At 46.8% G+C, this 13,229-nt stretch overlaps 1 protein-coding gene across 1 annotated transcript; it reads right to left on the bottom strand.

Moving 5' to 3' along the window:
* Nucleotides 1-8,629: 8,629 nt before the first annotated feature.
* znrd2 (zinc ribbon domain containing 2) lies at nt 8,630-13,229 on the bottom strand (the record flags this gene model as incomplete). Its single annotated transcript, XM_043682997.1, has 3 exons — nt 8,630-9,710; nt 12,191-12,275; nt 13,203-13,229. Coding segments are annotated over 3 exons (480 nt in total), but the record flags the coding sequence as incomplete, so codon positions are not given.

Raw genomic sequence — 13,229 nt, 5'->3', positions numbered from 1 at the left:
CCCTCCCTTCCTCCCCCTCTCTCTTCTCCTCGCCCCAGGAAACCTATGAACACAAGTTCGAAACCAGTCTTGCACTCACACTCTCTCTCTCTCTCACCCTTTACTTCCAATTCTTTCCTTTTTGTTAAAAGCTAAACCTCTCGCTCTCTTCCAGCCGCGCACACACAAAGAGCAAATCTTTCATCCTCTGAGTTGTTGTTTAAAAAGGGACTGGTTTCCCCTCTTGTACAGATCCTTTTCTTTGTTTACACACCGACACGCCCTAAGACTGACCCAACGCAACGTCAAGGCGTGAGGGCTATTTCCTTTCAAACTTTTAATTTCTTTGCGACACCTTCTAGTCCGGCCCCATAATAATTTGGCCTCCAAAGCCCAGACTAAAAATTCATGCTATTTCCGCATCTGAGTTTTGTTTCCACAAAAAAAAGGATTTTTTTTGTGTATGTGTATTAAATCCCACTGGTAATTTCTGCACGATCTTTTACTCCCCTCCCAGCTTTCGCTAATAATTTCTGAGATTAGCCACGATCCTCTCACACTCTCTTCCACCTCTGTGCTGAGGTGCTGGCAATAAAGAGGCCTCTCGTCGCGCACAGCAAGATCCCACAAGCACGGGGATAAATAATCATAGCGATGTACAGGACGGAAACAGACCCTTCTGTCCAACTTGCCCGTGCTGACCCAGATATCCTAAATGAATCTAGTCCCATTTGCCGGCACTTGGCCCACATCCCTCTAAGGAGAAAGTGAGGACTGCAGATGCTGGAGATCAGAGCTGAAAATGTGTTGCTGGAAAAGCGCAGCAGGTCAGGCAGCATCCAAGGAGCAGGAGAATCGACGTTTTGGGCAGATTCCTGAAGAAGGGCTTATGCCCGAAACGTCGATTCTCCTGCTCCTTGGATGCTGCCTGACCTGCTGCGCTTTTCCAGCAACACATTTTCAGCCCATATCCCTCTAAACCTTTCCTACTGATATTGCCATCCAGATGCCTTTTAAATCAGTGTGGGCTGCAGTGCTAGTCACTGTGGCTCAGTGGTTAGCACTGCTGGATAGGATAAATAGACAAGGTAATTTCCCTGGGGTGATGGACCGAAAGGTCTTATCAACGTTAGGGGCAAACCTCACCTGGAGGATAACTTTGCATCAGGACCACGACAGTCTTGATCCCTTTATTGAGAAAGGACGTGATTCTGGAGTTGAGAGGGTTGCCATATAGAGTCATAGGGTCATACAGCATGGAAACAGACCCTTCGGTCCAACCAGTCCATGCCAACCATAATCCCAAATTAAACTAGTCCCACTTTGCCTGCTCCTGGCCCATATCCCTCCAACCCCTTTCCTATTCATACACAGCGCTCCAAAAGCTTGTGCATCCAAATAAACCTGTTGGACTATAACTTGGTGTTGTGTGATTTTTAACTTTGTCCACCCGAGTCCAACACTGGCACCTCCACATCGTGGATTTTATAAGGATATTGATTAGGTCACTTATGGAATACTGTGTTCAGTTCTGGTCTCCCTGCTATAAGAAGGATGTTGTGAAACTTGAAAGGGTTCATAAAAGATTTACAAGAATGTTTCCGGGCTTGGAGGGTTTGAGCTATAGGGAGAGGCTGAATAGACTGGGGCTGTTTACCCTGGAGTGTCGGAGGCTGAGGGGTGGCATGGTGGCTCAGTGATTTACACTGCTGCCTAACAGCACCAAGGGACCTGGCTTTGATTCCAGACTCTGGCAAATGTCTGCGTGGAGTTTGCCCGTTCTCCCCGTGTCTGAGTGGGTTTCCTCTGGGTGCTCGGGTTTCCTCCAACAATCCAAAGATGTGCAGGTCAGGGGAATTGGCCATTGCCCCATAGTGTTCAGGGGTTTGTAGGTTCTGTGCATTAGTCAGGGGTAATAGGATAATAGGGTTGGGGAATGGGAATGGGAATGGGTCTGGGTGGGATACTCTTCAGAGGGTCGGTGTGGACCTGTTGGGCCAAATGGCCTGTTTCCACACTGTAGGGATTCTATTCTATTCTTAAAGAGGTTTATAAAATCATGAGGGCCACGTATAAATCATAGGTAGATATATAGCATTAGGCCACAGATCAGCAATGTCTATTCCGTAACTCATATGGTCATGTAGCTTTTACCTCGAGGGATTTTCTCATTGAATTGTGAAGCAGGCTTGAGGGGCTGAATGGTCTCCTCCGATTTCTATGTACCTATTCCAGATACTAAGGGGATTGACAAAGTAGACATAGAGCAGACGTTTTCCCCTTGAGGGGGCTATTAGGATGAGATGTCATAGTTTTAGGAAAAGGGGTGACAGGTTTAAAATAAGAGATGAGGAGAAATTACTTCTCCCAAAGGGTTTTGAATCTGTGAGGTGGGCACTGGGACACTGAATAAATTTGAGGAAAAGATAGGTTTTTAGTTAGCGATGGGTTGAAGGGTTATGGAGAGTGGGCAGGAAAGTGGAATTGAAGCTGAGGTGAGATCAGCCGTGATCATATCGAAAGGTGGAGCAGACTCAATGACCTATGAGTGCTCCTAATCTTTAATGTTCTAGTGATTAAAGAGAGGGTAGCCAGAAGAATCACTTCAAAGGATCCCTTCAGTGTGGAAGCAGGCTATTCAGCCCATCTGAGTGCACACCAACCCCCTAAAGATCACCCTATCCAGACCCTTCATTTCCCATGGCTAACATACCTAGCCTGCACACCAAGGGCAACTTAGCATGGCCAATCCACCTTAACGTACACATCTTGGGAGTGTGGGAGGAAATCGGTGAACCCGGCGGGAACCCACGCAGATACAGGGAGAACATGCAAACTCCACACAGCCACCCAAGGCTGGAATTTGACCAAGGTCCCTGCCGCTGTGAGGCAGCAATGCTAACCACTGAGCCACTGTGCCATTGTCTTTAGGCATGTAATAAATAATGGGTGGAAGTTTGGGAGCGGTTCTGTTTGAGTGTCTTCAGGAAGTCCCTTGCGCTGCCAGTGTAGGTCACTTCACACTGCACAGGCCCCTGTCCATTTATGTCAATGGACATTCTCTACCATGAATAACCACCCCTTATCTGAAGTAGATTGATGCTTATGCCAAATTCAATTGTTACAGCGTAGGACTTTCACATCTGTGCCAGCTCTGAATGAGCATCTCATCCAGTGCCTCACCTGCTCACTGTAATCCTACACATTCTTCCTATTCAAAGAAGCATCAAATTCCCTCTTAAAATTCTCTTGAACAAATCTGCTTCCGCTACACCCTCATGCAGCACATTCCAGATGCAAGTCGCTTCCTGCAGGAAAGACATTTTCTTGATCTGTTTTACTTCTTTTCCCAAATACCTTAATGCCATCGCTCTCCATTCACAAGTGAGAACATTTTCCCAGTTACTGTGTGCAGATCTGTAAGGATGTGACAATCAAATATCCTTCAGCCACAACATCAATCACGTTCATCTCTCGAATTATTCTTGTGAATATCTTCTGCACTCTCCAATGCTTTCACACCCACATATAGAACCTGTTAAGAAGTAAATGTCACTACTTAAAACAACTGTGACCAGATTGCTACGAATGAATTTGTTCAGGTGATCCACAATACTGAAGCAGTCCAATCAATATGAACACAAGCTGGTACCAAGGCAAAGCAGTCCCAACTTTATTAGGAACAAAGTTACAATAACCTTTAACCATATTGTCTCTACTCCATTGTAACTTAAAAGTTACAATAATTCCTGAGTCTCTTGTAGATTTATGCAGTCACTCTTTGGCTCTGTTTCTGGGTCTGCAAAGTTGCCTTCTCTTTCCTCTCTCTCTCTGGCTCTGGCTCGTCAGCTGGTCTCTGCCATTGCTGATCTCCTTGGAAGGTCTTATATGATCCCAGAGGTTCCGAAAGTCCGGTCTGCAGGTGAATCCTGTTTTTAATGCCTTTTAGATGGTTTCCTGGAAATTGCTATAGTTCCGGCCAATCAGGGAGACTCACTTAATAGCTTGAATCCATGTCTGTCATTTGGATGGCTTGCTACTGTTTGTTTGTTTGTTTGTGTGTTTGTTCATGTAGCAGGGCCCATTGCCTTTCTGTCTGGGCCCTGCTGATGAAAGGCGTTTGCCCGAAACGTGGACCTTCCTGCTCCTCGGATGCTGCCTGACCTGCTGTGCATTTCCAGCACCACACTGATCTGGGCTCTCCTTTGTTTAGTCGTTAAGTTGTTGGGGGTATGTCTGTCCAGGATAACTGTTGCCTTTTACATTATGCTCGTATCATTAGGCTCTGGCTGCTGTGTTTGCACATGTGTGTGTGGGTTTTGTGATTTCAGAGTTTTACTTGGCCAATATACACAGCATCCCTTGCTGTTTGGTCAAGTTAGCAATCGACCCATGTTTTAGCAGGGAGGAGGCTAATACGAGGTGGATAAGGTTATAAGGGGCATGATGAGACTGGATACAAAGCAGCTATTCCCCTTAGTTGAAGGGTCAATAATAAGGGGCCATAATTTTAAGATGAAAGGCAGGAGGATCAGAGGGGAATTTGAGGAAAACATTCTTCACCCAGAGGATGGTGGGAATCACTAATGCACTGCCTGGCCGGGTAACGGAGGCAATCTTTAAAAAGTACTTAAATGAGCAGTTGGAGCATCATAATATTCAAAGTTTAAAAATCACACAACACCAGATTATAGCGAGCTACCTGTTGGAGCGGCTATGTAACTTACAATATCTCCTACACCAACAAAGTGCAGCACACAGAGCATTTCCCAACTCTGAGAGGCCAGTTGAATTAAGTTTACGATTGTCTGTAAGAGAACAACTTTTCTTCCATACCTGAAAAGAACTAGCAAAATTAAAATAAACGTGTTGGACCTTAGCCTGGTATTGTGTGACTTTTAATCTGTCCACTCCAGTCCAACACTGGTATCTCCACATCATAATATTCAAAGCATGATGGCTCAGTGGTTGGCACTGCTGCCTCACAACACCAAGGACTTGAGTTCAATTCCACCTTGGTGTCCTCTCTGTGGGTTTCCTCCCGCAGTCCAAAGATGTGCAGGTTAGGGTGGATTGGCCAGGCTAAATTGCCCCATAGAGTGCAGGCTAGGTGGATTACCCATGGCAACTGCAGGGTTACAGGGATGGGGTGGGGGTCCTCTTCTGAGGGCCAAATGCCCTGCTCCCACACTGTAGGGATGCTAAGGGCCAAGTGCTGGAAAGTGGGACCAGCGTAGATTTGAACTGGAGTCAATAGTCCAGCCACAGCCAAACCAGTGTCAATGTAAATTCAACATAACCTGTTTGCCTTTGTATTTCGTGGCCTTAAAAATAAAGCCTAGGATGCTTTATTAGTTGCTTGTGCAATATGTCCTGTCACCTTCAGTGTTGCGCTCGGAAAGCTTGTGATTTCAAATAAACCTGTTTGGACTGTAACCTGGTGTCTTGTACCTTCTGACCTTGTCCATCCCAAGTACAACACCAGCACTTCCACATCCTAAACAACATAAAGGTGGAGAACTCTGATCAAGTTTATCCCAGCACGTTGCAGAAAGCTGGAGGTTGTTGGGCCCCTAGCAGAGCAAGGAGCTGGAGGGTGGCCAATGTTGTGCCTTTATTTAAGAAAGGCTGCGAGTCCAGAACTAGAGGGCATAGGTTTAGGGTGAGAGGGGAAAGATACAAAAGAGACCTAAGGGGTAACCCTTTCATGCAGACGGTGGTACGTGTATGGAATGAGCTGCCAGAGGATGTGGTGGAGGCTGGTACAATTGCAAACATTTTAAGAGGCATCTGGATGGGTATATGAATAGGAAGGGTTTGGAGGGATATGGGCTGGGTGCTGGTAGGTGGGACTAGATTGGGTTGGGAAATCTGGTCGGCGTGGACGGGTTGGACCGAAGGGTCTGTTTCCATGCTGTACATCTCTATTACAAGCCCTGGAAGTATAGAGTAGCAAAGTCTGACATCAATACTGGCTAAGTTGTTGGAGGGGATTCTGAGAGATAGGATTCACATGCATCTGAAGGGGCAAAGAGTGTTTAGGGATAGTCAGCATGGCTTTGTGTGTGTGTGTGTGTGTGGGGAATAGTGTCTCACTAATTTGATTCAGTTTTTTGAGGATGTGACCAAGAAGATAAATGATGTAGACATTATCTACATAGACTAGTAACGCCTTTGACAGGGTTCTGCATGGTAGAATGGTCAGTAAAGTTCGATCACATGGGATTCAAAAACAGCTTGCAAATAGAATACAACATTGGCTTGACAGTATGAGGCCTAGGACTAGGTGTGCTCTAGAGGGATTGGTAACAGGTCCACTGTTGTCTGTCATTTATGTAAATGATTTGGGTGATTAGATTAGATTACCCACAGTGTGAAACAGGCCCTTCAGCCCAAACAGTCCACACCAACCCTCTGAAGAGTAACACACCCAGACCCATTTCCCTAACACTACGGGCAATTTAGCACGGCCAATTCACCTGACCTGTGTCTTTGGATTGTGGGAGGAAACCGGAGCACCCGGAGGAAACCCCATGCATTCACGGGGAGAATGTGCAAACTCAACAGAGACAGTCGCCTGAGGCTGGAATTGAACCTGGGGCCTTGGAGGGTTCCTGTACATAGTTCTTGAATGTTGCATCACAGGTCGACAGGGATAGTAGTGGTATTTGGCACATTTGCCTTTATTGCTCAGACCATTGAGTATAGGAGTTGGTATGTCATGTTGCAGTTGTACAGAATATTGGTGAGGCTACGTTTGGAGTAAGTGTACAGTTCTGGTCGCCCTGCTATAGGAAGGATATTAAATTGGAAAGGGCGCAGGAAAGATGTACAAGGGTGTTACCAGGAATGGAGGATTTGAGCTATAAAGAGAGGCTGGGATTTTTAGGAGGTTGACCTTATAATAGTTTAGAAAATCATGACAGGTATAGATAAGGCGATTGCAAGGGTCTTTTCCCGAGGGTAGGGGAGTTCAAAACTAGAGAGCACATTTTTTAGATTAGAGTGATGCTGGAAAAGCACAGCAGGTCAGGCAGCACCGAGGAGCAGGAAGATCGACGTTTCGGGCAAAAGCCTTTCATCGGGACGTCGATTCTCCTGCTCCTCGGATGCTGCCTGACCTGCTGTGCTTTTCCAGCACCACTCTAATCTAGATTCTGATCTCCAGCATCTGCAGTCCTCACTTTCGCCTGGCACATTTTGTAGGTGAGAGGAGAAAGATTTAAAAGGGACCTGGGAAGCAACTCTTTCAAACGGGGGGTAGTGGTGCTGTATTAGACAAGACTAGATTACTTTACAGTGTGGAAACAGGCCCTCCGGCCCAACAAGTCCACACCGACCTGCCGAAGCGCAACCCACCCATACCCCTACATTTACCCCTTACCTAACACTACGGACAATTTAGCATGGCCACTTCACCTGACCCTGCACATCTTTGGACTGTGGGAGGAGGCAGCAGTGCTAACCACTGTGCCACCCACCGTGGTGGTGGTGGTTCATATGTGGAATGAGCTGCCAGAGGAAATGGTGGATGTACGTACAGTTACAACACTTAAAAGACATTTGAATGTACATTGATAGGAAAGGTTTAGAGGGAGAGAGGCCAAACACAGGCAAGTGGGACTAGTTGAGTTTCAGTAAGCTTGGTCAGCATGAATTTGTTAGACCGAAGGATCTGTTTCTGTGCTGTATGTCTCTTATGGAGAAGGGAGACTTAAAGACAGGATGAATGATTAATATGGCAGGGTTTAACTGGGATACTGCTCAAATCCTTTATCTCCACGGTGAACTATTAGCCCACCTTGGGACCCTTCCTTCTTTAACCCGTACCATTGCCCCTCCTGAGGTCTCTCACGTCCTGTCCAGGGGTGCTGCTCCCAGAGAGACAAAGGTTGTGCTTTTTGGAATTGGCACCACCTCATGCCCCCGACTGTGCCCGACCCTGGAGACCCACAGGGCCCAAGAAACCAGCAGCACCGCAAGAGAAACGCAAATACTTTATTAATTTAAACCAAAATACAAAAACAAAACATTTCCAGTGGGGTTGGTTGGAAGTGTAGGGAAGAGGGAACAATCTCTGGTGACCATACAGAGTCCCATCAATCCCAGCATGGGCTCAGTGTGCTGTGGAACAGCTTAGGGATCCAAAAGGTATCTCCACACAGTGCAACATCTAACTGAGATGTAGATTCCAAAGGGGAATCCTTATGGTACTAGCAATGGACTCGAGTCACAACCTTAGCCATCAGTTTGACCCAAATCATTTTAAAATGTAATCCAACTCCCCTCTACAATTCCATCTCTCTACTCCTTGGAATGATTCAGATGGAACGAGAGGTCAAAAATTCCAGCACTGACCAATTCTGTTAGGCAAACACTCCCAAAGTCGGTACAGCACAGGGCTGGATACAGAGTAAACAGTCCCTCTACTCTTTTAAACTGAAAGTACAGCCACCTCTACAGTGACCCACTCAAACACCCCTAGGTGAGGTACATTGTGAGATTAGATAGAGTAAAGCTCCCTCCACACTGTCCCCATCAAACACTCCCAGGAGAGGGACAGCACAGAGTTAAATAGAGTAAAGCTCTCTCTGCACTGTCCCCATCAAACACTCCCCAGGACAGGGATAGCACAGGGTTAGATACAGAATAAAGATCCCTCTACACTGTCCATCAAACACTCCCAGGACAGGGACAGCAGGGGGTTAGATACAGAGTAAAGGTCCCATAATCAGCAAGAATTTTCATCCTCTGGGTGGGCAAGTGTTGATCTCCAGACCCAAAGGTTAATGTGTCTTATTGACCTTTGAACACCCCCTCCCCCCACAACAACTGTGCAAACTTTCAAAACCTCTATTCAATTCCAGACAGGATTTCCCATAACACTCCGGGACCACAGGAGGAATGTCAAACCTCCAGGAAATATCCTACAGGCTCCAAAACACTAAAGATTAAACAGTTTTCAAAATGAACGACCATGGTGGGGGGCTCTGACGGTTCTGTTTATTAGTTCGAGAGATATCGGACAAGGGATAACGTGAAAGGCTAATAGACTGGGTTAGGAGACTGTTTAAATGATGTTGTCTCCAACACTATGAGGGAGGCAGACTAGAATATACTCCAAATTTCACCACAGCTAATTGCTAAATGTCACATGGACAATCTAGACATCATTGCTCCCCAGAAGTGCAAAGTTAAATATGGCTGGAGGTCAAAGCAGGACATTTCTGTGGCTTGGAGGGTGCACCCGGAGCCAATGAAACAGAGATTAGCACCCTCCCCCGAAACCCTGGTGTGCCACTGGCGGATTCAGGGCACGGACCTCTGACAGAGAGTGCCACCCCCTGGAGTCCCAGAGGGTGACTAGGCCAGCCGCTTCAAGCTGTGCAGCGCGTCAGCGCAGTTCCTGATCAAGAGGCAGAGCTGAGAGCTGTACTCCACTGAGCAGGCCCGCTCCAGCTCACCGCAGGCCCACGTCAGCCTCTGCAGGAGTACCCGCTCGGCCTCCCGGCGGGCACCGGCACGAGGGGCTCCCGGGTGGGTTGGCCCCAAGGGCGCGTCGCCTTCGGCCCGGGGGGGGACCAGCTCGGGGGGCTCCTGGCAAGGGGCGGGCAGAGACCTGGCTTCGAGCGAGAGTTCCGGAGTGGAGCGGGAACACAGTGGCTCCTCCTGCCCGTTGAGGACGCGCTGTCGCTCCCGAACCTGAGACAGGGCCGCTTGCGGGTTCAAAGCTGCGAGAGCGAAAAAGGCAAAGATCAAATCAGGGCAAGGGGTTTTGCAAAAGACACACAAACACCTCCCACATCTCAGAGGCCGATAAATGTATAAAATACATTGTAATAATAAAAATAAAAACAATAAAAATAAACCTATTTTTCTAATCAACCTGGGCAGGGATGTTATTGAAGGGGGACTTGAACTCGGGCCTCCAGTTCCAGGGTTAGGGTCACTACCATCGTGCCACAAGAGGGTCCCTAATTTTTTTTTTTTGCCTGTTTTAGAACCAGGGCCCTGTTGCATGTCAAGCAGTCATGATAACCACCATACTATCTTCACAGGGAGTTGGGCATTTATATAACGCCTTTCACAACCCCGGGGTGCCCCCAAATGCACTTTACAACTATTTACATTTAAAGACGCATTATGAACGTGCAGTTATGTCTGAAGGACAGCAATTAAATTTGACACAAGTATCCCCCAACAAACAGCATCAAGAGGGATAAATAAATAGGCAGAACCCTTCCGGGCCCCGTCCTTTCCAAAAAGTGGCCCTGCTAATCTTTCGGTTTCACCTGCGTCCTTGATTCTAGAAACACAAGAGTTGGAGTAGGCCATTCAGCCCATCGAATCCGTTCCTCCACTCAATACAATCATGCCTTTTACCCGTAATTTCTCCTCATCCAGAGAATAGAGGTCAGTACCTCAGAAGGTAGTGGAGGCCAAAATGCTGTATTGATTTCGAGGAGGATTTGGATATAGCACTTTGAGGCTAAAGGGGAAAGCAGGAACAGGTTACTGAGTTGGATATCAACCATGATCATAATGAACAGCAGAGAAAACCTGAAGGGCCAAACGGCCTATCCTTGTTACTGTTTTCTATGTTTCCTTCTCAGACTTCAGTGGCATCCTACTTACTATTGAATTGTGTCCCTCTAGACTCCTCAACTGTCGCACTTACATCTACCCACTTTATATCCCTTTCAATATTCAAGTTTCAATGAAACCTCATTCTTCAAAACCCTTGAGAGCACAGTCTCGAGCTCTCTTCTGTCATGAAGACATGGGTGTACAATACCTTTAAGAGTTAAAAGTAACACAACTACCTGACAAGTGTTCTGAAAAAAAGATATAATGCAACCTTTTAGTCCAGCAGTTGGGGTAGCTAGTTGCCTGGAGACAAAAAGAGATTTGAATTTGGCCAATTAGATTAGATTAGATTAGATAACTTACAGTGTGGAAACAGGCCCTTCGGCCTAACAAGTCCACACCGACCCGCCGAAGCGCAACCCACCCATACCCTTACATTTACGCCTTACCTAACACTACGGACAATTTAGCATGACCAATTCACCCTGACCTGCACATCTTTGGACTGTGGGAGGAAACCGGAGCACCCGGAGGAAACCCACGCATACACGGGGAGAACGTGCAAACTCCACACAGTCAGTCGCCTGAGGCGGGAACTGAACCCGGGTCTCCGGCGCTGTGAGGCAGCAGTGCTAACCACTGTGCCACCGTGCCGCCCACAATTAGTTTAAATTATACCCCCCCAAAAAAAAACAAACTCCAATCCAGTTTGAATTTAGTATATTGACAATCTTAAAAAGCTGATGACACCATTCGATGCTCTGGGGGGGATGTATAAGACTGTGGAAAATTGAACAGTTGAGAGGAGAACTGCCAAGCCATCTGCATGTAAAGACTGCTCAAAAAAATAGCTCTCTTAAAGGTACCTTTATCAACCAGTAACCTGTGAAGCAGAAACCCAAGACGACGAAAAGACAACAGGAATACAGAGAAGAACCAAAAGTTGCCTGGTTTTGAGATAAGAAGTTTTGTTTTGTAAATCTTAATTGGGATTTTTATCGGGCCAGTAACGTAGCGGAGAAAGTAAAAGATAGGTAAGAGGAAGGATTTATAAATTGTTGTTCGTTAATTATTCTCTGTTATACTTCAAAAAATAAAGTTGTAAATTTTTACTTCAAATAGCTCTTAGACTCTCGAATGTTCACAGATTACTGCACGGGATAAATCTTTTCTGTGTTGCTGGTTTAAATTAAGCAGGAGGGTTACTTTGTGTTGTAACACTTCATAGCACAGTCTCTCCACCCTGGGAACAAGTCTGATGAACCTGCACACACTCCCTGTAAGGCAATCATACCTCTGCTAAAGTAAGGAGAACAGGGCTTCTCAGAGCACTCCAGATGTTGTCTGACCAACCCCTATACTAAAGCTACAGGTACACGTCATTGGAAAGTAGGGCCCCTGTGACAATGCCACACTCCCTGAGTATTGGCACCGGGAGTGTTGTGGTAGCCTTGAATCGTTTGCTCCCGGAGTGAACCTTGAGCCTACAATCTTTTAACTAGAGGGATGTGACACTCCTCCCTAATCGTGGTGTTACAGAGCGAAACAGTCACAGCCTAAGCAAAGGAGGCGATTTTAAAATTAAAGCACCATTCTGGCTCCTCTGACACTTGGGTCCTTTTACCTGGGTTATCTTTGTCCACATCGGAATCCAGCTCCTGACATGCGACGCAGTAGTTCTTCTGCTTCTTGTCTTGAAGGAGGACAGTCTGTCAGGGAGAACAACGGATGGGAGGTCAACCCGCCAGCCTGATGAGCTACTGAGCCCTCCCGACATAGAAAGAAAAGCCACCTCCTTGCCCACATCTCTGCAAATACCACAACAACCCTGCCCTTACAACATCATGCCGGCTGGGTCACCAAAAATTATTTACTGCTTGTATGGGGGTGGGGTGCTGGTCTTAGATGTGAGACTTCCTGTGCTCAGGGTTAGGGTTAGGGTTAGGGTTAGGGTCAGTGTTTATTCAGCAGGATAAGGGTCACTCACTGTGTAACCGTACAGAGTCAGGGTTTATTCAGCAGGGTAAGGGTCACTCACTGTGTAACCGTACAGAGTCAGGGTTTATTCAGCAGGGTAAGGGTCACTCACTGTGTAACTGTACAGAGTCAGTGTTTATTCAGCAGGGTAAGGGTCACTGTGTAACCGTACAGGGTCAGTGTTTATTCAGCAGGGTAAGGGTCACTCACTGTGTAACCGTACAGAGTCAGGGTTTATTCAGCAGGGTAAGGGTCACTGACTGTGTAACCGTACAGAGTCAGGGTTTAATCAGCAGGGTAAGGGTCACTCACTGTGTAACTGTACAGAGTGCGTGTTTATTCAGCAGGGTAAGGGTCACTCACTGTGTAACCGTACAGAGTCAGTGTCTATTCAGCAGCGCAAGGGTCACTCGCTGTGTAAATGTACAGAGTCAGTGTTTATTCAGCAGGGTAAGGGTCACTCACTGTGTAACCGTACAGAGTCAGGGTTTATTCAGCAGGGTAAGGGCCACTCGCTGTGTAACTGTACAGAGTGCGTGTTTATTCAGCAGGGAAAGGTCACTCACTGTGTAACCGTACAGAGTCAGGGTTTATTCAGCAGGGTAAGGGTCACTCATACTGAAACACAATGATTATTCAGCATTGTGGCCAACACTCACTCCACACTCCTGACAACTGTCTGCGAG

This window comes from Chiloscyllium plagiosum, chromosome 45 (assembly GCF_004010195.1).
Source record: "Chiloscyllium plagiosum isolate BGI_BamShark_2017 chromosome 45, ASM401019v2, whole genome shotgun sequence".
Taxonomy (NCBI): domain Eukaryota; kingdom Metazoa; phylum Chordata; class Chondrichthyes; order Orectolobiformes; family Hemiscylliidae; genus Chiloscyllium; species Chiloscyllium plagiosum.
Note: the sequence above shows the minus strand (reverse complement) of the source record. Positions and strands in the feature narration are given on the sequence as shown.